Here is a 26,487-nt window from a genome sequence, read left to right as displayed (position 1 = left end):
CAACAGGAAGTTACTGCTTCTCAATTAGCATTAGCCATTGCTACACGGTAGCTCATTTTCCCCTCAAAATTGATGTGGACCATGGTAACACCTTGGCCATACAACACTTTCAAGCTCAAATGCCTACGTCCAATGCTGTCGCCATACGGACGTGTCGCTCGCCATCAAATAGGAAGTACTTTTTTCACGGGCTTAACATAGTCATACTGTCCCGAAACTTCATACATATAATCCTGGTAGTAAAGTCAAACACGTTATACCGTTTAAGTGAGTGGGCGTGGCTTAATGGCTCAGTGGCGCCCCCTACAATATTTCAAACATTCAGCCCCCGCAGCATGTTGAACCTACAATTCAGAATTTTACTATGCATTTCTAACATGACAAAACCTACAAAAAAGGCTCTTGCACCTACACCCAAAACTCAACAGGAAGTCCACAAATCACATCGTCATCAAACAGGAAGTGGCTGTAACTCTTATATACTTTGTCTGATCTTCTTGAAATTACATATGGTATGGTACATAGGTATGATCAGGGTTGGCCTCTGAACACAGTGACACAAAACAATGACAAATTTTAACCATAGAGCCCCCTAGTGCAAATAATAAGTACTACCTCCCATACACAATGTCAGATTTGCTCAAAATTTCACATGAACAATGTCAGTACTGGCATGATCACATCTAACCTAATACAATTATGCCATTAACATAGCGCTCCCTACTGGAGAGAGGCGGTACTGCATCTCAGATACTTTGTCTGATCTGCTTCAAATTTCACAGGTATGATCAGGGTTGGCCTCTGAACACATTGACATAACAATAGCAGTAGGGATTAATATTTAATCCCTACTGCAAGGATTAAGTACTACATCCTACATACTTTGTCTGATCTGATTGAAATTTCACTTGTATGATCAGGGTTGGCCTCTGAACACATAGACATAACAATAGTCAACTTCAACAATAGTGCCCCCTACTGCAAAGAGTAAGTAATACATAGCTATCATGACAGTGCCATCCTGAACTGCTCTACGTCAAACATTTCTGTGATCTTCATTGAACGTGCGTGAAAACTCACCGAAATTTCCCCCCGCGCGAACTTGACGTATGAAAGTGGTTCGGTGCACGTACATTGTAAAATGGCTCTATGGCGCCCCCAAACGTGAGTTAGGAAGTGGCTGTAACTACCAAACATGACATGCTCCATATTTCATAGCTATCATGACAGTGCCAGCCTGAACTGCTCTACTTTAAAATTTTCTGTGATCTTCATTACGCTGCCTAGTACGACTTTTACACAAATCGGACTGCACGGTCTGCTGCTTAGCCACGTTCCGCTGCTGCTGCAGTCCCGCAGTCGCAACACACCCTGACATGCACAGGGGTGCGAGTTGCGGTTTTAATTTAGGTTTGTTTCCTTTTAACCAATCTTAAACCTCCTAACTTTTTTTTTTTTTAAAACAAAAACACTGAACATGAAATTATTTCTACTTTGTTTTTGTGTCAGCTGTAGTGTGACACCTCCTAAGAGAAGATTGGACTCATTCAGGGACAGCTTTTAATGAATGAAGATGAGAGGGAGATCATTAAAACACACACTTTGAACGCAGGGTTCAAAGGTTCAATCGTGCTGTTACTTCCGTGGTTGGCAGGATGAAGGCGCCCTCTTGTGGTGAGCTTCAGTAGTTGTTTTTTTCTACATGAACACTTTGTCAGCTTCAGACTACATCAGTAAAGAGAGATTTAAATATGTCATATTACATTATGTCAGTTTGTTCACACAACTCACAACAACCTGTAACTCTGATGATGCATTCAGGTCACATGGGAAATGTACGACAGAAAAGCTCTGCTCATTCCTCAGAGACAAAGCTGTTTCAGTGAGGAGTGTTATGTACCCGCTCTAGAGGAACCTGAACACAACATGATGAGTGAACCCCACTTTTCCCACTCCCAAAGAAAGACAGCAAAAACAAGTAAAATTCAGATTCAGAGCAGCAGTTTAATTGTTGTGAGAAATTTTTTACATCCATTTGAATATGAACATTTTTTTCTGACAAACTAATTTCTTTAAGTGTGATTTTATAGATTTTCTACAAATGTACAAAGTGGTGAGAAGAGAAAATCAACATTAAAGAAAAGTTTGCTGCTCTCTCTCTTCAGAATCATGAATCAGAACAGAAACAACAGCATATAAATGTATGAATACCAATAATCAAACATGGAGAGCGGAGAGAAGTTGATATTTTCACGCAGAGAAATGTCAGTTCAGGTGAACAAAAGTCATCCTGAGCAGTGAAAGAGTCCACGGCTAAACAGACACAGGAAGGAGTGTCACTTAAAGACACTCAAACATTTACAGAACAGACGAGAAGAGGTCAAAGTACCGCCCATAAAGTTTGATTGACAGGTGACGATGATCAGATCTCAGCAACGAGCATGAATAAAAATCAAGTTGAATATTTAAAACACAGCAAGTTAAACATCTGTCTCGTTAATGACTTCTGTCTATTTCAGTTTACACAACTCAGCAGAGTCTCCATCATAAACAAACCTGAGTCCAGCATGAAGAGGCTGAGTGAATGTGGTCTGGACTCTGTGGAGGAGAGTCATGGTTTTAGAGATGCTGTAGAAGGACAGAATACCTGCTCTGTGATCCAGGTACACTCCTACTCTGGAGGACTGAGGACCTGAGACAGGAGTGCTGACACTGTTGTAACAAAAGTAATAACTGTTGTTGTAACAATCTAACCTCCAAGATTTATCATTACCTCCAAACCAGCATTCATGTGAGCTCCCTGCTCTCCTGATATTCTTGTATGTGACTGCTACACAAACTCCCTCTCCTCTCCTCTCTACCTCCCAGTAACAACGACCACTCAGACTTTCTTTACTCAGGACCTGCCAGTATTCAGTGAATCTGTCTGGATGACTAGAATAAGACTGTTCTTCACTCATAAATGTTGCTTTTCTGTTCCCCTTAGATAATAACAGTTGTGTGTGTGCTGTGTTTGGATCCAGTGTGATGTCACATGAAATTTTTAAGAACTCAGCTCTGGCATGTCGCTCTGGTCCTGAAAGTAAAACATCCACTTCAGTCACTGTCTGTGAGATGTTTGTCCATTTCTTTCTCAGGACGTCCTGTAGTTTATCTCTGACTTCTGACACAGCCGCTGTCACATCCTCAAAGTACCTCAGAGGACGGATCTTGATGCTTGATGAGTGTGTAGATTTACTGAGTGGTGACAGTGAGGGGTAGTCGTGTAGAAACTGGTTGTGATCCTGTGTGTGTGACAGCTTCTTCATCTCAGCATCTCTCCTCTTCAGCTCAATGATCTCCTGCTCCAGCTTCTCCTGAAGCTCTCTGACTCGACTCACTTCAGTTTGCTGCTTGGATCTGACCTGATGCTTCACATCAGAGCGTCTTTTCTCCATGAGACGGATCAGCTCAGTGAAGATCTTCTCACTGTTCCCCACTGTTTTATCAGCAGAGCCATTGATAGCATCCACCTCCTGTTGGAGCAGCTTCACATCTTTCTCTCTGTCCTGGATTCTCTGCTGGATGTTTTGTCGACTCACCTCGAGCTCTCTCTGCCTCTCGCTCCTTTCTGCTGCAGCTGAGACTGTGTCATGACCTTTGTGTTCGTCCATTAAACAGAGATTACAGATAGACTGCTGATCAGTACGACAGAATATCTTCATCACGTCATCATGACGAGAGCAGACGTTCTCCTGGAGCTTCTTGTAGGGCTCCACCAGCTTGTGTTTCTTTAATGGAGCTGCTTCAAAATGAGGCTGGAGGTGTTTGTCACAGTAAGAAGCCAAACACTGCAGACAGGACTTACAGGCTTTCAGTTTCCTCCCGGTGCAGACATCACAGGCCACATCTTCAGATCCAGCATAGCAGTGATCAGCAGGAGCAGCATGGAGTCCAGTCTTTTTCAGCTCCTCCACTAAATCTGCTAACATGGTGTTTTTCCTGAGGACAGGCCTCGGTATGAAGTCCTCTCTGCACTGAGGGCAGCTGTAGATTCTCTTCTTATCCTGTGTATCCCAGTGACTTTTAATACACTTCTTGCAGTAGTTGTGTCCACAGGTAGTAGTCAACGGATCCTTCAGTAGATCCAGACAGATGGAACAGCAGAATCTCTCTCGGTCCAGTTGATTTCCTCGCTGAGCCATTTCTCCTCTCAGTAACGACTGCTTGAGTTTCACTTCCTCAAAACTGAAACTAGATTCACCTCTGATCTACAAAACATGCGGCTGTGCAGAGAATGTGCAGCTCTGGTTGGTTACACCCATCCTCAGAGTGTAGATCTAAGGGGAGGGAACCAGAAAGTAGGAGAGACAGAGTGCAGCAGGCTTTGTATGAGAGCAGGAAGAAGAAGAGGGAGGGGCAATCCAAGTATTCATTCCAGGAAGAGGAGCAGCGCTGATGAATTCAACTTTGTTTCCTCATTGACAAAGAAGCGTCGGTTAAAAGCTGCTCCATACTCCTCTCTTTTGTCTATGGCTCCATATTTCTCTGCCTGTTGTTTTCCTGTTACTGATAGTAACCTTTAAACTGTCGTGAAATCATGAAAGGTGTTTCTCACATCTGCCCTTTTTATTTAAATTATATAAGTTGTAAATATTGAAGCATGTTGGTTACAGTCACACCATAGGACAATTTCGAGGTTTGGCTCAAAAGCGTAAAAAAAATCTAAAAACACAGCAGCTTTAATAACAGCAGTTTCATGTATAACAAGGTAATGTTCAACCATTTCATGCATTTTAAATAATAAAAGCACAATTTATATGAATTTTCATCTCATGTGACAATGAAAAGGCCATGTCACGTCAACAACCCCTTTACTGATGTCGTCTGAAGCTGACAAAAGACTCATTGAAGTTTTTACTCATCTTCCCGAAGTAAACGTCACAACAGCAGCTTCTCAACACAAGAGGGCGCCCTCCTCTTCTTAACCGGGCATGAAGCTTACCTAACAGACAGCGAGCAGCTTCCACCTGTCACTTAAAGAGGCCACGCCCCTAATTCTACACCACTTTAACTTACATACACAGCTTCCACTTCAGCATAGCTTAGCAGACGCCAAACAGGGTCAGACTCCAAACTATTTTTCACACTTTTTTTAAACTGAAACAACTAAGGAGGGGGATAAGTAAGAGAAAAAGGATACATTATGTATTTTAATGGATTATTGTCCCCTACATCGAACATGTAAACACATTATCTGGAGAACCATGTTGACATTGGAAAGTATTTTGGACTTTTAGATATTTTTTGATTTTTTTCAAGAGGTAATCTCTTTATTTCTTCCTTCACTAATAAAACCTTGTAAAAAAACAACAATTGAATAAAATAATAAAGAAAAAACTTGCATGTTTGTCCTGCAGTGTGACATAATGTCCTATGGTGTGACACACATAAAAGAAGCCAAAATTCACTTTTACATGATAGTATCCCAAAAAGCTGTTAAGAATCGCAATTAAAGCAAATTATTAATTTGAACTACTTAAAAATAGGTTTAAGTTTAATCAGTTTTGAAAGAAAAACAGCAAAGTTTGACTTGCATTTATTGCAAAGAATCCCATGGGTCCAACAAGTCATGATGAGAATTTTTTTTTTCTCATAATTCAAATTAAATGACAAACTTACTAAGAAAATAAGTGTCTTATTATCAAGAAAAATATGTCTAATGCTATTATCTGGTTATTTCTTTCTGAAATTCTTTAATGTCACACTGTAGGACAAGTTTATGGAGAAATTCAGATGAAGTGTTCAAAAATATGTTGAAGAACATTCAAAAAGTGGTGATCATTTATATTTTCTAAAAAACAGACTTCCATCAACATTGATTTGTATAATTTTTGTACATAAATGTTTTTTTACGAAAAAATATTTCTTTACCCCTGTTTTGTCAACAACCCAAAGACAAATTAAAATATCTGGTATATCACATTATGTCACTTTGTTCATACAAGTCACAGCAACCTTTAACTCTGATGATGCATTCAGGTCACATGGGAAATATAGGAAAGCAAAGCTCTGCACAATCCTCAGAGACAAAGCTGTTTCAGTGAGGAGTGTTATGTCCCTGGTCTAGAGGAACCTGAACACAACATGACAATGAGTGACCCCCCACTCTTCCCACTCCCCAGAAAAGCCAGCAACACAAGTCAGATTCAGATTTAGAGCAGCAGTTTAATCGTCTTCAGAGATGAGAAAATGGACAGAACAACAAAAAGAATGTATCTAATCAAATCCCTAATTTTCCCTGACAGAAAACAAAAAAATGACAGTTTTCTTACCTGAGCTCCTAAACACATGAAAAGAAGAAAACAAAGGAACAGACAAAAAGGCTACTCACTCCTACATTGCTGTTAAAGTTCACAGTATTAACATGTCTTACACAGAAAGGAGTGTCACTTAAAGACACTCAAACATTTACAGAACAGACGAGTAGACGCCTGTTAGATTGACAGGTGACGACGATCAGATCTCAGCAACGAGCATGGATAAAAATGAAGTTGAAGATTTAAAACACAGCAAGTTAAACATCTGTTTCGTTAATGACTTCTGTCTATTTCAGTTTACACAACTCAGCAGAGTCTCCAGGAGACCAGTTAAACCCCAGTCCAGCATGTAGAGGCTGAGTGAATGTGGTCTGGACTCTGTGGAGGAGAGTCATGGTTTCAGAGACGCTGTAGAAGGACAGAATACCTGCTCTGTGATCCAGGTACACTCCTACTCTGGAGGACCAAGGACCTGAGACAGGAGTGCTGATAGTGTTGTAACAAAACTCATAACTGTTGCTGTCACAATCTAACATCCAAGATTTGTCATTACATCCAAACAAACATTCATCACAGCTCCCTGCTCTCCTGATATTCTTGTATGTGACTGCTACAGAAACTTCTTCTTCTCCTCTCAACTCCACTTCCCAGTAACAACATCCAGTCAGACTTTCTTGACTCAGGACCTGAAACCAATAAGTGAATCTGTCTGGGTGACTAGAATAAGACTGTTCTTCACTCATTACTGTTACTTTTCTGTTCTCATCAGATAATATCAGCCGTGTGTATGCTGTGTTTAGATCCAGTGTGATGTCACATGAATATTTTAAGAACTCAGCTCTGGTCTTAGGCTCTGGTTCTGGTTCTGACAGTAAAACATCCACTTCAGTCACTGTCTGTAAGATGTTTGTCCCCTTCTCTCTCAGGACGTCCTGTAGTTTATCTCTGACTTCTGATACAGCTGCTGTCACATCCTCAAAGAACCTCAGAGGACGGATCTTGATGCTGGATGAGTGTGTAGATTCACTGAGTGGTGACAGTGAGGGGTAGTCGTGTAGAAACTGGTTGTGGTCCTCTGTGTGTGAGAACTTCTCCAGTTCAGCATCTTTCCTCTTCAGCTCAGTGATCTCCTGCTCCAGCTTCTCCTGAAGCTCTCTGACTCGACTCACTTCAGTTTGCTGCTGGGATCTGACCTGCTGCTTCACATCAGAGCGTCTTTTCTCCATGAGACGGATCAGCTCACTGAAGATCTTCTCACTGTTCCCCACTGTTTTATCAGCGGAGCCATTGATAGCCTCCACCTCCTGTTGGAGCAGCTTCACATCTTTCTCTCCGTCCTGGATTCTCTGCTGGATGTTTTGCTGACTCACCTCGAGCTCTCTCTGCCTCTCGCTCCTTTCTGCTGCAGCTGAGACTGTGTCATGACCTTTGTGTTCGTCCACAGAGCAGAGATAACAGATAGACTGCTGATCAGTGCGACAGAACATCTTCATCACCTCATCATGAAGAGAGCAGACGTTTTCCTGGAGCTTCTTGGACGGCTCCATCAGCTTGTGTTTCTTTAATGGAGGTACTTCATAATGAGGCTGAAGATGTTTCTCACAGTAAGAAGCCAGACACTGCAGACAGGACTTGAGAGCTTTCAGTTTCCTCCCAGTGCAGACATCACAGGCCACATCTTCAGGTCCAGCATAGCAGTGATCAGCAGGAGCAGCTTGGAGTCCAGTCTTCTTCAGCTCCTCCACTAAATCTGCTAAAACTGTGTTTTTCCCGAGAACAGGCCTCTGTGTGAAGTCCTGCCTACACTGAGGGCAGCTGTAGATTCTCTTGTTGTCTTCTTCGTCCCAGTGTCTTTTAATGCACCTCATGCAGTAGCTGTGTCCACAGGGAACAGTCACCGGATCCTTCAGGAGATCCAGACAGATCGAACAAGAAAGGGTTTCCAGGTCCAACTGAATTCCTTTCTGCGCCATTTCTCCTCTTGGTGATGAATTAGTTTTGTCGCAATCTTCCTTTACTTCCTTAGAACTGTAACTAGTTGGATCTCTGATCTACACAACATGTGTTTGAGCAGTGAACGTCAGCTCTTGTTGGTCACATCCATCCTCACACTGTAGATCTGAAGGAGGGAACAAAGAAATATATGGTCAGTGTACAGCTGGCTGTGTTTGAGAGCAGGAAGAATGGAGGGGGGATATTATTCATCATCACACAGATCTTACTTTTATGATAAAGTCCTTGAAGCACTATGAATGTAATTTAAGATAAAATGTGTATTTTAGATGCATTGTTGCAACTCTGAACCCCAAAGGACCTGTTTGCAACCCTGCAGTTAATTTACAATGACGACTGAATAAATATAAATAAAAAATTACTTTAATACAAGCTGATTTAGTTTAGTCACAGCTATCTGTTATCCTGGATTTTTATTCAGACAAACTGTGAATTTTAACTAACACGCGTGATATGGACTGAATGAAAGAATGAGGAAATGAAACGTCTTTTCTGGCTCTGAAAGGGGGAGGAGACGTTGAGAAACTCAGGGGCCGTTTCCGAATAGCCACAGTTCAGTAGGCAGTGCGTACTTTTCAATAGGGAGTTTCAGTATACTGAACTTTCGTGGTCATTCAGTATGCATTTTTTGGGTCCGCAGCAGTATACTGAACATTTCAGTATGGATACTAACTTCCGGGTTTCATGCAGTATGGATCGGATGCGTGTTTTCAGGAAATGAATTGTATTTTACCACCCACAATGCAGTGCGAAATTAAACGTAAATTGTCACTTCACATCCGCCTTCAAATCAAAACAAACAAGCGTGGATTAATTTAATCAATTTTTTATCGAGAGTTAAAGTCCAGACTGAAATCACTACTTTTAATTAACAACAGAAAATATAACAAATGTCTGCATTATTATAAAACCTTTCCCCCTCTATTTAAATAATGATTTCACTATTTAATTGTGTCTTTATTGGTTTATTTTACTTTATATTCTGTACATTACTGTCTTTAATTTGTACTTTTCTTTATGTACTGTATGTTATTTAGTTATTTAGTCTTTTACTTGATTTACATTGTGATATTGTTTTTTTTACCTCACTGTATGTGCATTACTCCTCTTGAATAAAGCGAAACAAAAAAATAAAAACGGGTGGTTGCGGCCGGTTCGGGTAACGTAAATGACGTCACTTCCTTACTGAACGAATCAGACGAAGTAGGAAGAAATATCTGCCTACTGAATAGTAGGTACTAAACAGTTTACAGCAGTGTGTGTGTGTGTGTGTGTGTGTGTGTGTGTGTGTGTGTGTGTGTGTGTGTGTGTGTGTGTGTGTGTGTGTGTGTGTGTGTGTGTTCTGGCACGGAGCACAGGCTAGCAAACTTACTGTTCACAACTTAACACTCTCTCACTCAAACACCAAAATAACATCGTCAGGAAGCTCTTTACTTTTAAATAATTACAGACATATTAGCTGAGTTTGTAACCATAAACATACCTTGAAAAAGTGGAGAAATAATCCAGAGTGGGTCGGTGATGTTTACTCATCAACAGATGTTAGGAGTCTGAGGGAAAAACCACGTGTTCCCCTGGTACAGCGGCGCAGACAGAAGCAATCGATCCTGGATGAAGTAGCTCAGACCAACTCAGTAGAAACGGAAAATCGTAACTTGATCCAAAGGAATTGGACTTGGTTGAAAGTCTTGAAGACGCCTGACCTCTCCTCAAAAAGGCTTTTTCAGTTGTAAACTAACCAGTAGAAGGAACTAGAATATAAACCTCTGTGGATCATTAGAATGATAATGATGGAGGATGGTCACATGGGAGTCTTTAGCTGAGTCGTCCTAGTTTTGCCTTGAGGTGTAAACAACCCCCGGTCACCTGTGGGTCATCAGGGTCACTTATTCCAAGGTGTTACTGGGGCTTCAGTTGTTTTGAGAGATAATTAAGAACAGGATTGTAGGTTGGTTATAGATGGTGTCTCAGACCACCACCTTTGTTAAGGGATTAGGAGAGAAAATTATGTGTTTAATGTTTGTCTGAGATAACTTCAGGACTCCATGATGTACCTTGTTTTGTAGTCTGCAACCCCTCCTTTCTTAGTTTTTTTCTTTGGTTATTTCTATATTTTCGATTAGCCCACCCTCCTCTCTTTTGTAAGATGTTACAATGTTACATGAATGACTCCTTATTTATTGTGTAAATAAACACAATCTTAATTTATGTGTTCAAACATCTTTTTCTAGCTTCTGAAATCAGTCACCTGAATGTCTTTTTTATAACCTTCACAAGCTCTTTTCATTTAGTACACAATATTATATATTATCCTCAAAGTTCAGTACCAAGTCTATTTTTTCTTACTACATTAATTCTCAATAATCATATTTTAAACCATGAATTAAAATAAAGACTTAAACATTGACTTATATAAATATGTTAATTTAAATGGTTGAGCTCATTAAAACGTCACCAAACGTGAAGTATTACCAGTATTACCCGTGTTACGGTTTAAAAAGTGACCCTGTTAACTGAAGACTTTTAGTAACAGTGCTCCTGCTGTTGGTTGTCGCAGAACCAAAGATATTGAAGTCAAAAAGTGTACTAATCATTGCCTCAATGTTTAGTGTTTTAATTAAGACGTACCCTTTAAGTATTTTAGGCATTATCATTTTTTAAGAAATTAAACAAAGGCACACTGGTTAGGACTCTTCTGTCTTTAAAAACCATTGTAACTATGACAACCACAGAAGAATTCGGCTGAAAGTCACCAATTAACACGGTCACTCTTTTAACCATAACACCTGTTAGCTTAGAAAGTTTACCACCAGTATCCATTCTCTCTTAATTCATCTTAATGAAGTTGAAAAGGGATATTTGTTAATCACTCATGGTTGACTCAGATTTTTAGCTAACCCTTGCTGCTTTTAATGACTAACATTCCAGTTAAGCTAATTAAAGACAACATGCTAGCAATGCTAAAATGCAGTTTTGGTTAGTAGCTAACTCACCGGGAAATCGACTTTGACGCCGTTGATACAAAACAAAATAACCGCTCCGTGATGACTCTATATTTCACTCTTCATCATTATCTGCGCCAATATTTCTACTTTTATCAATCTACATCTGTCTTTTCTGTTGATATCACGATGGTTATTGTTATTTTCTCTCATATATGTCGGTAGGTTTGCCGCTCACTCATCCATCACTCTGAGTGAAGAGAGGAACTTCTTATACACGACTCTCTAATCCCTAAATCCCTGAGTGAATGAAAGTTTTTTGTGTTTACTTTTATCACAGTTTAATTTTGTTAAAATGTATTTTATTTCCCTGAAAAGTCGACTTTTTAATTGGATTTATTATTTTGTGATGCCTAAAATAAGCTGGTTCAGAAGTGAGGCCTCTATTAACACTAAAATCTTACTAAGAAGGCTGATAACATCAAAGTATCTCAATACACTTATTGTAAACCATTGTCACCTGAAAAGTCCAGATAAACATCTTATTTCAAGGTATATAACTAAAAATAAATAAAGGTCTGAACTGCTTGTAAAAAGTGAAAATAATATGTTTATGCAAATTTGACTTGATGACACCTTTTAACAACAAGTTAAATTTGCTTGCTGCACTAGCAATATTTTTGCAGATAAAAGCAATCCAGGTTTTATTTTTTTGTTTTTCTGGACCTGTCAGGTGATTGTGGCTTTTAATGTATTGTTGACTAGAAATGACATAAATACACTTGGTAACATGGAGAAGAATGGCAGCAGAATCCAGGGACAGATGTACATAAATGAAGACCAGAGGGAATTAGTGAATAACTTTAAGTAGTTTGACCTCTTCTCACTCTCTTCTGCACAAACTGAGTTCAGGTGCTTAAGTGGATCTTTACATCTCTGGTTAACAGGATGAAGGCGCCCTCTTGTGGTGATTTTTTACTCTCTGCAGGAAAGCATCTGTGTTATTATCCTCCCTTGATATCAATCACACCGCTCAATGTAAATACTGTTACAACTCTTCCTCAAGTAAATTAACCCATCTGTTACATATATATATATTTTATTATAAGTTATCTCAGCATGTTTGCTCGACCCAACACTGCACTATTCTCTCATCGAGCCTTGTACGTGTTAGTCTTTGCTTACATTGTGTTTCTTGTTGTAAATTAATGTTGTCCTTTTTGTGCATTGAGAGTATCGTTTTAATGAAGTCAAATTCCTTAAGTGTGAAAGCATACGCGGCCAATAAAGCTGATTCTGATTCTTCTGATTCTGATGCTGCATTCAGGACACATTGGAAATATAGGAAAGACGTTTTTAGACGTCAAAATGTTAACGAAAACTCTGCTCATTCCTCAAAAGCAAATCTTTTTTAGTGAGGAGAGCTGAAAGAACAGAGATTGAGTGACGGACGCTCTTCAGCTCTAAACACCAACACATGAACAAAGTGACTGAGTTTGACTCTCCATCAGCTTCTTATGACACCCTGCAATGAAGACGAGAAGAAAACATTTTGTTCATGTGTTTATTCAGGATGTCAAACTTCAGTTTGTTTACACATCAAATAAGTAAAGTGTGTTCAATGTCTCTTGTTCAATCATTTCATGAACACATTCACTTCATACACACAGTTTGTTTGATCTCCACTCACAGAAAACTATGATTTATCTCCTTATTGATTTAATCAGGAGGATTACATTTTTAAAACACCTCAGAGGACATTTTTTACTTTACTTTGAATATGAACAACAACATTTATTCTGACTAACTCATTTCTTTAAGTGTGATTTTATAGATTTTCTACAAATGTACAAAGTGGTGAGAAGAGAAAATCAACATTAAAGAAAAGTTTGCTGCTCTCTCTTCAGACTCATGAATCAGAACAGAAACAACAGCATATAAATGTATGAATACAAATAATCAAACATGGAGAGCGGCTAGAAGTTGATATTTTCACGCAGAGAAATGTCAGTTCAGGTGAACAAAAGTCATCCTGAGCAGTGAAAGAGTCCACGGCTAAACAGACACAGGAAGGAGTGTCACTTAAAGACACTCAAACATTGACAGAACAGACAAGAAGAGGTCAAAGTACCGCCCATAAAGTTTGATTGACAGGTGACGATGATCAGATCTCAGCAACGAGCATGAGTAAAAATCAAGTTGAAGATTTAAAACACAGCAAGTTAAACATCTGTCTCCTTAATGACTTCTGTCTATTTCAGTTTACACAACTCAGCAGAGTCTCCAGAAGAATTAAACCAGTTAAACCGGAGTCCAGCATGTAGAGGCTGAGTGAATGTGGTCTGGACTCTGTGGAGGAGAGTCATGGTTTTAGAGATGCTGTAGAAGGAGAGAACACCTGCTCTGTGATCCAGGTACACTCCTACTCTGGAGGACTCAGGACCTGAGACAGGAGTGATGACATTGTTGTACCAAAAGTTATAACTGTTGTTGTAAAAATCTAACTCGCAAGATTTGTCATTACATCCAAAAAGACATTCGTCTGAGCCCCCTGCTCTCCTGATATTCTTGTATGTGACTGCTACACAAACTCCATATCCTCTCCTCTCCACCTCCCAGTAACAACGTCCAGTCAGACTCTCTTTACTCAAGACTTGGAGATAATAAGTGAATCTGTCTGGGTGACTAGAATAAGACTGTTGTTCTCTCATTACTGTCACTTTTCTGTTCCCATCAGATAATAACAGCTGTGTGTATGCTGTGTTTGGATCCAGTGTGATGTCACATGAATATTTTAAGAACTCAGCTCTGGTCATGTTCTCTGGTTGTGACAGTAAAACATCCACTCCAGTCACTGTCTGTGAGATGTTTGTCCATTTCTCTCTCAGGAGGTCCTGTAGTTTATCTCTGACTTCTGACACAGCCGCTGTCACATCCTCAAAGTACCTCAGAGGACGGATCTTGATGCTGGATGAGTGTGTAGATTCACTGAGTGGTGACAGTGAGGGGTAGTCGTGTAGAAACTGGTTGTGATCTTCTGTGTGTGCGAACTTCTCCAGTTCAGTGTCTTTCCTCTTCAGCTCAGTGATCTCCTGCTCCAGCTTCTCCTGAAGCTCTCTGACTCGACTCACTTCAGTTTGCTGCTGGGATCTGACCTGCTGCTTCACATCAGAGCGTCTTTTCTCCATGAGACGGATCAGCTCAGTGAAGATCTTCTCACTGTTCCCCACTGTTTTATCAGCAGAGCCATTGATAGCCTCCACCTCCTGTTGGAGCAGCTTCACATCTTTCTCTCTGTCCTGGATTCTCTGCTGAATGTTTCTTTGACTCAGCTCGAGCTCTGTTTGCTTCTCGCTCCTTTCTACTGCAGCAGAGACTGTGTCATGACCTTTATGATCTTCCCCAGAGCAGAGATAACAGATAGACTGCTGATCAGTACGACAGAACATCTTCATCACCTCATCATGACGAGAGCAGACGTTCTCCTGGAGCTTCTTGGAGGGCTCCACCAGCTTGTGTTTCTTTAATGGAGCTGCTTCAAAATGAGACTGGAGGTGTTCATCACAGTAAGAAGCCAGACATTGTAGACAGGACTTACAGGCTTTCAGTTTCCTCCCGGTGCAGACATCACAGGCCACATCATCAGGTCCAGCATAGCAGTGATCAGCAGGAGCAGCTTGGAGTCCAGTCTTCTTCAGCTCCTCCACTAAAACTGCTAACATGGTGTTTTTCCCCAGGACAGGCCTCGGTGTGAAGGTCTGCCTACACTGAGGGCAGCTGTAGATTGTCTTCTCATCCTCTTTATCCCAGTGGCTTTTAATACACTTCATGCAGTAACTATGTCCACAGGGAACAGTCACCGGATCCTTCAGGAGATCCAGACAGATCGAACAAGAAAGGGTTTCCTGACCCAGCTGAACTCCTTTCTGTGCCATTTCTCCTCTCGGTAACAACAACTGTCTGAGTTTCTCTTCCTGAGAAATCAAACTAGCTCCACCTCTGATCTGCACAGCATGTGTTTGTTCAGTGAACGTCAGCTCTTGTTGGTAACACCCATCCTCAAACTAGGTCTAAAGGGGAGGGAACAAGGAAATATAGAGTCAGAGTGGAGCTGGCTGTGTTTGAGAGCAGGAAGAAAAGGGTGAGGTTATCAAGCTCTGCTTCGTTCCAAGAAGAGGAGCGGTTTGAGAGAGAGAGAGACTTGTTTACAACAGAGAACATTTCTCTTTTAAAAACACTTCTCATTTCAGATTTTACAAGATGAACTCTTCTTTGAATCGGAGGGTTTGGAGAAGGCTTTCTGCCCCCAGTACTGCATGTTGTTTGTACAGCAGCTTAGAGGTTGCTCTGTTGTGAAAGTGCAATGCAGGCTTCATGAAAGTCATTCATTAAACTCATAAATGTCTGTGTTGCATGCTGGGAAACGTATTTGTAATGCTTACTGTGCAGGCGTCACTTTGCTGCCACCGGTGTTTTCTGAAGCAGCTTGTGATGACGATGAGCCCTCTCTGTGCAGATAAATGCAATTCTTCCTCTTGTCTTCAAATATTCTGCTTGTATGTATGCAACACTGAAGCCTGCTCCCCGCCTCCACACTCTGTCACGCTCAGAGCATGCACAGCGGGGCTGACCACGGACAGACTGGCATTCTTCTCATGCTCACATTGATTTGAAGCTTCTCACACAAACAGCAAAAGCGAGTCGTAACTAGTTAGTGAATTAAATTTTATTAGAATCAAGAATAGAAAACAGCAGCCAGCAGCAACTAAGTGACTCATAGGCTGTTTCTGTGACAGCCGGCGCTTACTGAAAGAACTGGTTTAATCCTGCATTCACACCAAAGCTGGAAAACAACTTCCAAACTCAGGAAAACAAACGGTCACAGGAGCATTTAAACAGTTTCATCGTCAGAAGTCATTGATTTGATCTTTGCTGAATAAAAACTCTTCTTGTGTTAACTCATCAGACAAACGATTGTGACCTCACAGACATTTATGTAACAGAAGAATTCAGCGAGATTATCCCTTTTAAGTATCTAAGATTGAAGGTGAGGGCATTCAGCAGCCGGACTCCGACATCCTCTCAGGCCGAGCTGATTGACAGGTGCTGGGCGGGGTGAAGACGTCGGGGTCGCTGATGCCCAGCTGCAGGTTGAAGAAGCGGGTGGAGGTGGTGACGCTGCTGTTCCTGACGTAGGTCTCCTGCACGGGGTAGCAGTCCTTCAGGGTGTAAACGCCCACCCAGGTCTCATCTGGTGGAGAGACGAGAAACAGGTCACAGCAGCTCTAAGAGGAACTGGAGGTTCATATCCAGCAGAAGTTGGAACGGAAGACAAACACAACTGAGCAGCTTTTGAAATTATGGCAACAACACGTGTGCCTTTATAACGTCTTGACCGTCCTCCAAAGACGGTAGTTTTTAATCTGTTTGATCACAAGAGTTTCTGTGAGATCTTGTGTTTGTGGAATAACACATACACTGTAAATATTAATGGATGAAGCCTGAGTGACGTCACCCTGTTACAGCAGGGGGCTCCGGAGGCTCATCAGCAGCAGCCGCCATGTTGGAAATCCTGTCTCAGCCTAACTTTCAGTCAACCTAACGACAGGCTAAGAGCTGGAGCTGAGGCGGGTTTTAAGCCTCTTGACAAACCGTTATACCAACCTGTCAATCATGTCAGAATCATATATCAGAATTATAATGTTAAATATGGGTTGAAACTGTCTTTATGTCTGTGGTTTTGAAAATCAGTTCAGTTTTGATAATCGTCTAGATTGAAGCCAAAGATTTTTTTTAAATCACGTTTATTAGTTGGTGGAGACCAAATATGAGCTGAAACTGGCGGTTAATACTGACTTATTTATTTGATTATTATATATCCAAGATCAGGAATATCCTGTCACAAAATAATGCAGAAAAACTAGTTCATGCATTTGTTACCTCCAGACTGGATTATTGTAATTCTCTTTTGTCAGGGTGCTCTGGTGGATCTCTAAAGACTCTTCAACTAGTCCAGAACGCTGCAGCTCGTGTACTGACCAGAACCAGGAAAAGGGACCACATCACTCCTGTCCTGGCTTCTCTGCACTGGCTCCTTATACAGTCTAGAATAGAATTCAAGATCCTTCTTCTCACCTACAAAGCTCTAAATGGCCAGGCACCATCTTATCTTAAGGAGCTACTAGTGCCGTACTGTCCCTCGAGAACATTACGGTCCCAGAATGCAGGTCTGCTAGTGGTACCTACAGTCTGTAAGTGTACTATGGGGGGTAAAGCCTTCAGTTATCAGGCTCCTCTCCTCTGGAATCGTCTTCCAGCCGGGGTCCGGGAGGCAGACACAGTCTGTATTTTTAAGAATAGACTTATAACTTTCCCACCGGATTGTTGATGGATGGTCTGCCCCCCCCCACCCCCACCCCCACCCCCTTGCTCCCTATCCCTCTTCCTGCATCTTATCCCATCTCTCCCTCTATCCCTTTCCAAGCCCAGCGCAGTCTAGACCTGTGAAGGCTGTTTCGTCGTGAGCCGGGGATCCGGCCGAAGATTTCTGCCTTTTAATAAGACAGTTTTTTCTTACCACTGTAACTTTTGCTGCTTTTCTAAAGTGCTCATGATGGATAGACCGGATCTTTAACGATCTGTAACATAACAATGAGTAAGGTCTTTTACCTGCTTCTTGTAACATAACAATGAGTAAGGTCTTTTACCTGCTTTTTGTAACATAGCAATAAGTAAGGTCTTTTACCTGCTTTTTGTAAAGTGTCTCGAGATAACACTTGTTATGAGTTCACGCTATACAAATAAAAATTGATTAATTGATTATGACTTTCTGTCTGTGCATGTCCTTTCTGGTGTTGTGTTTAAAATATTTTTAAAACCAGGTTTACGTTGGCGTGCCGGCTTCCTGTCCGACCACTCCTGGACCTCCACGTTGTCCCCGGGGCCTCCGATGATGTACTGGTCCTCGAAGGTGGAGTTGGCTGGGATGTCGAAGGGATCCCAGGCCTCGGTCAGAGCGATCTTTGAGCAGTCCTTCGTCTTCTGGTCGATCTGGAACATCACCAGGCTCTGGTACAAAAAGATGTACTCGAAGAACCTGGAGCCGAGGAAGAGAAACATGAAGGAGTGACATCTTTGAATGTCTTCTTCTGGCCAAAACAAACAGAACAAAACCTAAAAAGTATTTAATTTATAATCATACATGAAAATCAGGAATTCCTCGCATTTCAGAAGCTGAAATCTGAAACATCTGGAATGTTTTATAATTAATTAAAATGTATGGCTTCATTTCTTTCAACTAATTGATTGATGGGCTTATGTTGCAGCTCTAAATCATACCTTCTTGTTCCCATGTAGAGAGCTTTAACCAGGCCTGCCTTTTCTTTACATTTATTAGCTATTTTTTTTAAACAAATTACAACGTTAAAATCAGAATTATGACCAAACATCTTGATCTTATTAACGGCTTATAACAGATCAGTCGAGCTCTAGTCAATGTGTATTTTTTTAATTAAATATTCCTCAAAAACTTCGTGTAAAATGTGGTTTATTTAGGATACGTCACAATATTCAAATAAAGATAAATGTTAAAGAATATGTAGAAATGTAAATGGTTATAACAGGTTAGGCTGTAAAATGATGTCATGGAGGATCTTACTTCTGACACGGGGTGTGTTTCTTGTTCTGCTGCAGGACTCGGAGCCTCTGGTTCAGGCCGTCGTAAGAGACCGCGGCCCGGCTGTTCCTCCCGGTGCTGTGGTCGTACTGCACCCACCTGCCCTCCCACTGCAGCGGGGCAGAGCAGGGCCCGCTGCCGGGGGCATCCAGCCTGCGGAGGCCGAGAACAGAGGCGCCTGCTGCGGCCAGGAACACGAACAAGAGCCGGTGCATTGTGTCAGAGAGCACCGGGAATGATGTCAGCTTATCCCGTTGTTATTGTTGTTGAGTGCGCTGCACCTGATGCCGACAAGCCTGATGCAGGTTTATACAGAATGATTTCCTGTTTTGCTATCAAAATAAAAGCACACATGCAACCAATATTAAATAAATATTTTTTTTTTATTATGCGTTTATGAGTGAAATGCGTGTAGGATCTGTTTTTAAATGTTTTTTTTTTTAATTTGCTTTGCACATTTTCAACTATTTTATTTCACATTGTCTGTTTAAAAAACCGATTGACTGATATTCCCTTTATTTTATTTTAAAATAGTATAATGATAAATACGTAAAACAGTGTTTAAAAAAACAAAAAAACACGGTGTTGATGTCTATGTTCAAACGAGCTCCTAAATTAATATGTTTTTTTATATAATTTAATATTGAATTGTAATTTTAGTTTCGAGTTTCCGCTCCGTCACTAGGGGGCAGATTTAACGGTTGCTAGGTTGTCACGGTGTGGCGCAGACTGATGACGTAAGCCCTTCCTCCGAGCCAACATGGCGAAGAAGCAACGTGGGGGAACAACCTCGTCTTCAAAGACGCAGAAAATCGTTGAACCGACAGATAATTTCAGTTTAATGCTTACATCCAGTGACGATGAAGAGCCCGAAGAGGTGACCTTTGAGGACGCGAAGACCGAGGCTTTACGGAGCATGAAACTGGCGCTGGACGGAGCCAGAAGGTACAAGGCCGCCAAACCCCATTTAAAATAATACAAATTAACTGGTTAACCTGCTAAAAAGCGGAATAATTTCCACACAGTGAGGTTTCTGTGATATATCCCGATTCCTTTGGGGGGACTTTTAACATCGGCACAAACAACACCGGGCAGCTCAGTATTTAATTTGAACAATTTGCGTTCTTGATAGCGCCAGCACTAAACTGGAATCCAGGTTCGACACGATAGAAAATCTACCTTTTCTTTGTTATTACACAGTTTTTTTTAATGTTTATGAATGCCGATAATTAAAGTGTAACCTAAGTAATGACGAATTTATGAATTCATGAAATTATGAGGGATGTAAATTAACGTGAAGCAACAAACGCTTAAGTTGACTGTTTTCTGAATGGAGTTTGGTGTGAGTTGTCTTCACCCGATCAGTTTCACATAAAACCAGGACTGCAGGGAAACTCTGACCATTACTCCAGGATTACATTTCAAACATAACCAACTGCATTTGATATTTGTATTTATAATGTGAATTTAAACAACAAACCCGATTGTGTGTCTGCAGGGAGAAGGAGCTGCTGAAAGAGAGGAGACGGAAGAGACAGGAACTGTTCCAGGAGCAGAAGGTACACGACTCCGGACAGGACTCCGGACAGGGGCCGCATGACGTCACTAGGCTATCTGGCGATTCATTGTTTTATATAGTTTTGTCCCTTTAGGGGCACCGTAGGTGAGGGACCGCAGTGTCTCCCTGTTGTCACAGTGATGGATAAGAATCAAAGTCAACTTTATTGTCAATTTCAAAATATGCCAGACATACAGTGGAATCAAAATTTCATTTGTCTCCGTCCAACGGTGCAAAACAACCAAGATAAGATAAAATAAGATAAGGTAAAATAGATAAAATAAAATGAGGTAAAAATAAGAAATAATATTTACAGTAATAAATTCTAAATTGTGCAAAAGGTACAAAATGGTAAAGAAAATGAAATTTAAAGAAAAGTGCAGTAAACTGAGTGTACTTTTGAATAGTTAGCTTCAGAGTTATTAGTGCAGAGTTCTTGGTGGCAAACGGGAGGGGGTTTCAACGTCCAGTGTTCGTGGGGGCAGAGGGGAGGGAAGGACGAGAGGGGAGAGAGTTCATGATGATCTGAATGTCACAGCTCAGCTGACATGTCAAAGTGATATCCACCTCATGACTTCAAATATTTACCTTTGTCAGCGTTCCTTTGAGCTGTTCTCATTTACTTTTCCATCCGTAACATTTTCCCTTTTTCCGCGTTGTAACCTTCAATCTACCAGAAGTTCATTATTTCCTTTCAAAATAAAAGCAGGGTTGTATCCAAACTTGAAGTCAAGTCCTCTCAGGTTAAAACGGGACAAAAACAAAACAACTTTTTTTAAATGCAAAACAATGACATTTAAAGGCGATTAATCACGGTCCCCTATTAAAAAAATAAAATGTATTTTTTATTTATTTATTGAAGCTGCTCTCACTCTGCCGTTTCTCACAGAAAAGAAAACTTTTACCGGCCGACGTGTTGGAGGAAATCGACTCGGCTCCTTCAAAGTAAGACTGCTTGCAGGAGCCATAAAGTGTATTTTTTGGGTTTACCTTATTTTTATCTGTACATTGGTGTGGCAGGCAGGAGGCTAAACAAATGATTCTGTGTGACTGTCTGTATTTTCTCTGTTCAGTTCTTTATTGTGAAGCGCTTTGTGACGTCTGTTCTTGAAAGGTTCTTTATAGATAAACTTTACTTACAAAGAGGGTGAGTGGGTTTGAATATTTTCTGTTGACCGTCATCATCGTAATTATCATCATCTTTTGGACTTTTTGTCACTTTGTTTAATAAATCAACAAACTTATCTGGACTTTATTTTGATAAGAACGAGTCACAAGTTTCTGTGCGGCGTTCTCCAATCTAAGCCGCCACAACACTGAGTCTGTTTCTCCTCCATCTCTGCTCAGCGAACACTCAAACCTGTGTCGTTTTCTGTTTTTTTGCAGGAAGCAGAAAGAGTCTGAGGATGAAGGTGAAGGTGAGGGAAACTCACATTTGTAACATTCAGCTGGTGGAAAGTCGTACAGTGAGCTTCAGTGTGACGTTATGTTTTACTCCCAACGTCCTCCAGCTGAAGATCAGGAGGGAGAGGAGGAGAGCAAGAAGAAGAAGAACAGTAAGAAGATGGCACATTCCCGAAGGTATGTCAGTATTACGCATTTCTTAAATTGTGAGGCTTTTATTTTGTACCGTCTTCAGCTGAGAGTTCGTATTTACACATGAACTTAAACACAGAAAGTTGGACGTTGTGGTTCAAACGGTTAAAATATGAACTGTCCTTGTGTGTGTTTGTCAGTCTGAAGGGGAACTACACGGTGACGACGGTGAGGGAGCGGGCGTCGGCGTCCTGCCAGCAGCAGACGGCTGAAGACTTCCTCCGCTCCAGACTGTACGGACCAGGAAGCTGCAGGACCACAAGTAAGGACTCTGAAGTCCATGTCGACACTGTCTATATAATCACTCTGAATTCTGTCAGTCCCGGTTTGTTTTTGGGCGTTCCACAAGGCTTCAATCAGAAAAGACAAAAACACATTCCACCTTCGTCTTTACTGCGCGTCTGTGTTTATTTATCGTGTCGGGATTTTGTTTTGCACGCTACACTCTGTGGCAGAAGTCTGCAAAGACGATGATCTGTCTCAATTTGAGCGTTGCTATAGAAACGTCTGTCCGGTCAGCTGAAGTGTCCGCTCCCCCGGGACTCTTCCTGCTGAGACGACGGCGACATATTCTCTCTCTCTCCCTCTGTCTCTCTCTCTCTCTCTCTCTCTCTCTGTCTCTCTCTCCCTCTGTCTCTCTCTCTCTCTCTCTCTCTGTATCTCGCTCTCTCTCTGTCTCTGTCTCTCTCTGTCTCTCTCTCTCTCTCTCTGTCTCTCTCTCTCTCTCTCTGTGTCTCTCTCTCTCTCTCTCTGTGTCTCTCTCTCTCTCTCTCTGTGTCTCTCTCTCTCTAGGTGTTTAAAGTGTTGTGTCCCTCTCTCCAGGTAACGAGCTGCTCTCTCTCCAGAACAAGAAGGGGAAGAATAAAAGTGCCGCTGTTCAGTTCGTCAAGAAGGACTGGGGTGAGATTTTATTTTTTGTGTACATGTCCAGTTCTCAAAGTCAGAGACATCCTTCATTTTAGAGTTGTAACAGGACGTCTTTTCTCTAGTCCCTCAATTAAACAACTGTTATACGCGAGGGGATGAGCCGGCCGGACGTCCCGGCGATGTAAACAAACTGAAGATAGGACCCGTCTGCACGCTACACTCTGTGGCAGAAGTCTGCAAAGACGATGATCTGTCTCAATTTGAGCGCTGCTATAGAAACGTCTGTCCGGTCAGCTGAAGTGTCCGCTCCCCCGGGACTCTTCCTGCTGAGACGACGGCGACATATTCTCTCTCTCTCTCTCTCTCTCTCTCTCTCTCTCTCTCTCTCTCTCTCTCTCTCTCTCTCTCTCTCTCTCTCTCTCTCTCTCTCTCTCTCTCTCTCTCTCTCTCTCTCTCTCTCTCTCTCTCTCTCTCTCTCTCTCTCTCTCTCTCTCTCTCTCTCGACAGTCATGACTCAGTTATTTTCAGAGGAATTACTTAAATAGCATATTCAGCCTTTAAATTATACTCGGATACATTAGCTGGTCTGTAAACATATTCTCATCTGTAGGTCGGTTTCACCCGGTCATCATGACTACGGTCAACTCAGTTTGTTCTCATCTAGGGTGGTTAGGATGGGGGCTAGCAGAGAGAATCACTCCCATGATTCCCCACTAGCCTCGACGTCATCTTTTGTTATTGTTTTGATTGAGAGCCCCCTGGTGGCGGAGTTTACACACTGTGCGCTTAATGGGAATTCAACTACCACACACACCTCTCCGCTCTTCACACACACACCAGCCTGCCCCGCCTCTTCACAGCTCATCTTCAAACTGAACTCAAGGTTTCATTCTTTTTAACCCACGATCAGTTTTACAGCTGCTGAGGTCTGTGAAATGATTTTTTATAGAACCTTGATTTTCTCTTATTTTATTGTTTTTCTCTGATCCTCCAGCCTGTAAAGAAAAAGCCAAAGCAGAGAAGATGAAGAAGCGGTGGATCCACAAGCAGCAGGTTTCCTCCTGCTGACCCGACGTCTCCCACAAACTTAAGTTCAGCGGACTTTCACTTCGCAGACTTTAATCCTCGTGCTGCACGAGTCAGACAGAGAAAAAGATCCTTTAAAACACGTCAACATGACTGAATGTGGAAGACGTTCTAATTCCTCTGTTTGTGGATTTTCTCAGAGCCTGAACTGTAAAGAAACGGTACTTTAGCGTTTCTTTGACGGGTAATAGATCCTTTAAATGGAAGCGCCGTGGGACGAGCGTCTCTTTGACAAACGCTCTCACTAAAAGCTCCACTGATTTATTTTCTTTTTTTTTTTAAAAGAGTATATTGATGAACTTTAATGTTTGTATCTTTGAGAAATAAAAACACAACACTGCTCAAAGGTTTTCTGCTGTGAGAGCAATTATTCAACTTTTTAAATGTGGTGATTTTGTTCATCATGCTGACTGAAGATGGATGCTCTGTTCATTTACATGAGAATTAACGAGTAGCAACAGTAAAGTTCCTCTTAACAGCCCCGGTGTATTTTCATCAGTGTAGCTCATGTTGTTTTGTCCCTTCAGGCTCTCCGTAGATAGTGGTCCTCAGTGTCTCCCTGTAGTCTCAGTGATGTAAAAGAAGGACACTGCTGCATCTCTGAATGTCTCATTTCACTTCAAACTCTCAGGCAGCTCAGCTGACGAGGCCAAAGTCATGTCCACGTTATGACATCACACACTGACCTTTGTTACCGTTCCTTTGAGCTGTTTGACCTCACTTTAAAATCCCTAACCACTTCCTGTTTCTGTGCTAAACTTCCTGTCCTAACCTTCACTGTCCCCACTACCAGAGGGGCCTTACTTTATTTCAAAATAAAAGCACGGTTGAAGTCAAACAGCAAGTAAAGAATGCTCAGCTTGAGACAGTACAGACTTTCAAAATGAAAGCCTCACCACTTTTATATTTAAATGTGAATTAATTGAATTTCAAACATGTGATTAACTGTTGAAATATGGCTATAAAAATTCTAATCATTCCACACAACTAATTAATAATTTTTCAGATTCGGGTCTCGTGCCCGCCATTGTCGTCATTAAGACTAACGTGACTCTGTTGAGAATCTTTGACTCGTTATTAAAACAGATTTGAGATTTCACTGAAAACGCCCCAAATATGAACGTCATGTTTCTGTGTTCATGCTGGTCGCTCCTCTCGTCCGTCTTAGGACAGTCCAACGCAACTTTCCACTCTTGAAAAGCTTGAGCTGCAATGCATGATGGGATATATTGCTTGGACTGTGGCTAAATCTCAATTTCCTCCCAAAATCCTAAATCATAAACCCTTAAAGACGTGACCTGTAAAGCAAGTGAGCGCACGAGGCTGCACGGGTTCAAAATGGTTTTAAGACCAATAGGACGGCACTTTGCAACCTCTGTTACCATGACAGCACGACGCCATGTTGCGTTAGGTATTTTAAAGGACCCAAGGAAAGCTTCATCTACCTTTTTTTTTTAAAGGTCGACTTTTTCTTCCAGTTGTGAAAAAAAATTAACTTTTTCAAGGATTCTCTCAGATCAACAACAACTGAGGTGACCTGTGTGTGACCTCATGAACGCATCGATTAAACAGGACAGAGATGGTCGGAGGTGGGCGGCGTGACATGCAGCACCCACACAATCACTTTGTCATTTATCATTTTTAATATAAATCTTTTCACCCTCACACAAATTGCACTTTTTTTTTTTCTCCAAATGGACACACAGTCAGCAGTGGACAACTTACTGGTTGACAATCTTTCCTTATACACCGTGAACTGGCTATGAAAGAAGGAGAAACAAAAAGAATCAAATAAGAGAGACATCTAAACTTTGAGCTTACCACCACTGTACTATGGCATGCATAGGTTTCAGACCTTACTCAGAAAGAGACGACAGACACTTTGTCTAAGAGGTTTTCTAAACGATGCCGTGACTGTTTGCAATCCAACTTTAAAAAAGGAACAAAAGAAAAAAACAAACCAAGAGTACAGAAAAGCTCAGCTCCACTGTGTGTGGGGGAGGGGGGGATACAGGAAAAGGTGGAGGTTGTGTCTTTGTGGCGAGCACACACACGGCTGCGATGCCCTCTTCCTAAAGTATTTTGGTTCTTCATCTCGTCAGTGAAACCGCCACAGAGCAGCCGACAATACTGGATGTTTTCTTTTGTTGATTCATTTTCTGTCTTTAGTTTGAGCACAAAAAAAAAAAAACACAAGGTCAAACGAGGGTCTTGTAACTAAATGGTAACCTGGCAGGCGGCCTGAAGGGGGGGGGGGGTGATTGGGTTGTTTGAGGGTTTTTCATACCTGAACGCTTTAAAACAGCAGCTTTAAAAAATAATAACAAGACAGCGTTACGCGACCAGGGAGCAGCAGGCAAGGTCGTTGTGAAGAACACGGCCAGAGTTCAAAGCAAACTGAAATAATGATTCTGTTTTCTCCTCGTGTAGCCGGGATTATGATGAACAAAA

The 26,487-nt window shown here is 41.4% G+C and overlaps 4 protein-coding genes and 1 long non-coding RNA gene across 5 annotated transcripts; 1 reads left to right on the top strand and 4 right to left on the bottom strand.

The window, feature by feature from the left end:
• Positions 1 to 1,984: 1,984 nt before the first annotated feature.
• On the bottom strand, positions 1,985 to 9,900 carry LOC109999606 (uncharacterized). Its single transcript, XM_065953368.1, has 4 exons — positions 9,796 to 9,900; positions 6,592 to 8,418; positions 6,315 to 6,322; positions 1,985 to 4,250 (listed from the first exon to the last, which is right to left on the bottom strand). Exons 2-4 carry the CDS (start codon positions 8,270 to 8,272, stop codon positions 2,511 to 2,513), a joined length of 3,429 nt encoding a protein of 1,142 aa, XP_065809440.1. The 5' UTR covers positions 8,273 to 8,418; positions 9,796 to 9,900; the 3' UTR covers positions 1,985 to 2,510.
• Positions 9,901 to 12,810: 2,910 nt separating this feature from the next.
• Positions 12,811 to 15,620, bottom strand: LOC136178985 (tripartite motif-containing protein 16-like). The gene has a single exon (XM_065953562.1). It carries the CDS (start codon positions 15,187 to 15,189, stop codon positions 13,507 to 13,509), a length of 1,683 nt encoding a protein of 560 aa, XP_065809634.1. The 5' UTR covers positions 15,190 to 15,620; the 3' UTR covers positions 12,811 to 13,506.
• A 342-nt stretch (positions 15,621 to 15,962) lies between these two features.
• Positions 15,963 to 20,537, bottom strand: epdr1 (ependymin related 1). Its single transcript, XM_020654693.3, has 4 exons — positions 20,410 to 20,537; positions 18,912 to 19,261; positions 18,142 to 18,350; positions 15,963 to 16,505 (listed from the first exon to the last, which is right to left on the bottom strand). Exons 2-4 carry the CDS (start codon positions 19,142 to 19,144, stop codon positions 16,312 to 16,314), a joined length of 636 nt encoding a protein of 211 aa, XP_020510349.1. The 5' UTR covers positions 19,145 to 19,261; positions 20,410 to 20,537; the 3' UTR covers positions 15,963 to 16,311.
• On the top strand, positions 19,660 to 24,386 carry nol7 (nucleolar protein 7). The gene is made up of 8 exons (XM_065953563.1): positions 19,660 to 19,874; positions 20,428 to 20,488; positions 21,377 to 21,432; positions 21,874 to 21,899; positions 22,005 to 22,068; positions 22,224 to 22,345; positions 22,906 to 22,983; positions 23,945 to 24,386. The coding sequence occupies exons 1-8, from the start codon at positions 19,690 to 19,692 to the stop codon at positions 24,016 to 24,018; spliced, it is 666 nt and encodes a 221-aa protein (XP_065809635.1). The 5' UTR covers positions 19,660 to 19,689; the 3' UTR covers positions 24,019 to 24,386.
• LOC136178986 (uncharacterized) lies at positions 23,159 to 23,642 on the bottom strand. The gene is made up of 2 exons (XR_010666305.1): positions 23,456 to 23,642; positions 23,159 to 23,329 (listed from the first exon to the last, which is right to left on the bottom strand). It is a non-coding gene; the product is annotated as an uncharacterized lncRNA (long non-coding RNA).
• Positions 24,387 to 26,487: the final 2,101 nt, after the last annotated feature.

The sequence above is a fragment of the Labrus bergylta genome, chromosome 4 (genome assembly GCF_963930695.1).
Source record: "Labrus bergylta chromosome 4, fLabBer1.1, whole genome shotgun sequence".
Classification (NCBI taxonomy): Eukaryota; Metazoa; Chordata; class Actinopteri; order Labriformes; family Labridae; genus Labrus; species Labrus bergylta.
The sequence above is the reverse complement of the archived record's forward strand: the minus strand, read 5'-3'. Positions and strand labels throughout refer to the sequence as shown.

Coding starts and splice junctions, on each gene's coding strand:
- LOC109999606 (XM_065953368.1), bottom strand. CDS start 8,272: ATGGCGCAGAAAGGAATTCAGTTGGACCTGGAAACCCTTTCTTGTTCG.
- LOC136178985 (XM_065953562.1), bottom strand. CDS start 15,189: ATGGCACAGAAAGGAGTTCAGCTGGGTCAGGAAACCCTTTCTTGTTCG.
- epdr1 (XM_020654693.3), bottom strand. CDS start 19,144: ATGCACCGGCTCTTGTTCGTGTTCCTGGCCGCAGCAGGCGCCTCTGTT. Junction 18,351..18,911: donor AAACACACCCCGTGTCAGAA/GTAAGATCCTCC, acceptor CCTCGGCTCCAG/GTTCTTCGAGTACATCTTTT. Junction 16,506..18,141: donor CAGGAAGCCGGCACGCCAAC/GTAAACCTGGTT, acceptor TCTCTCCACCAG/ATGAGACCTGGGTGGGCGTT.
- nol7 (XM_065953563.1), top strand. CDS start 19,690: ATGGCGAAGAAGCAACGTGGGGGAACAACCTCGTCTTCAAAGACGCAG. Junction 21,433..21,873: donor ATCGACTCGGCTCCTTCAAA/GTAAGACTGCTT, acceptor GTTTTTTTGCAG/GAAGCAGAAAGAGTCTGAGG. Junction 22,346..22,905: donor AGGAAGCTGCAGGACCACAA/GTAAGGACTCTG, acceptor CCCTCTCTCCAG/GTAACGAGCTGCTCTCTCTC.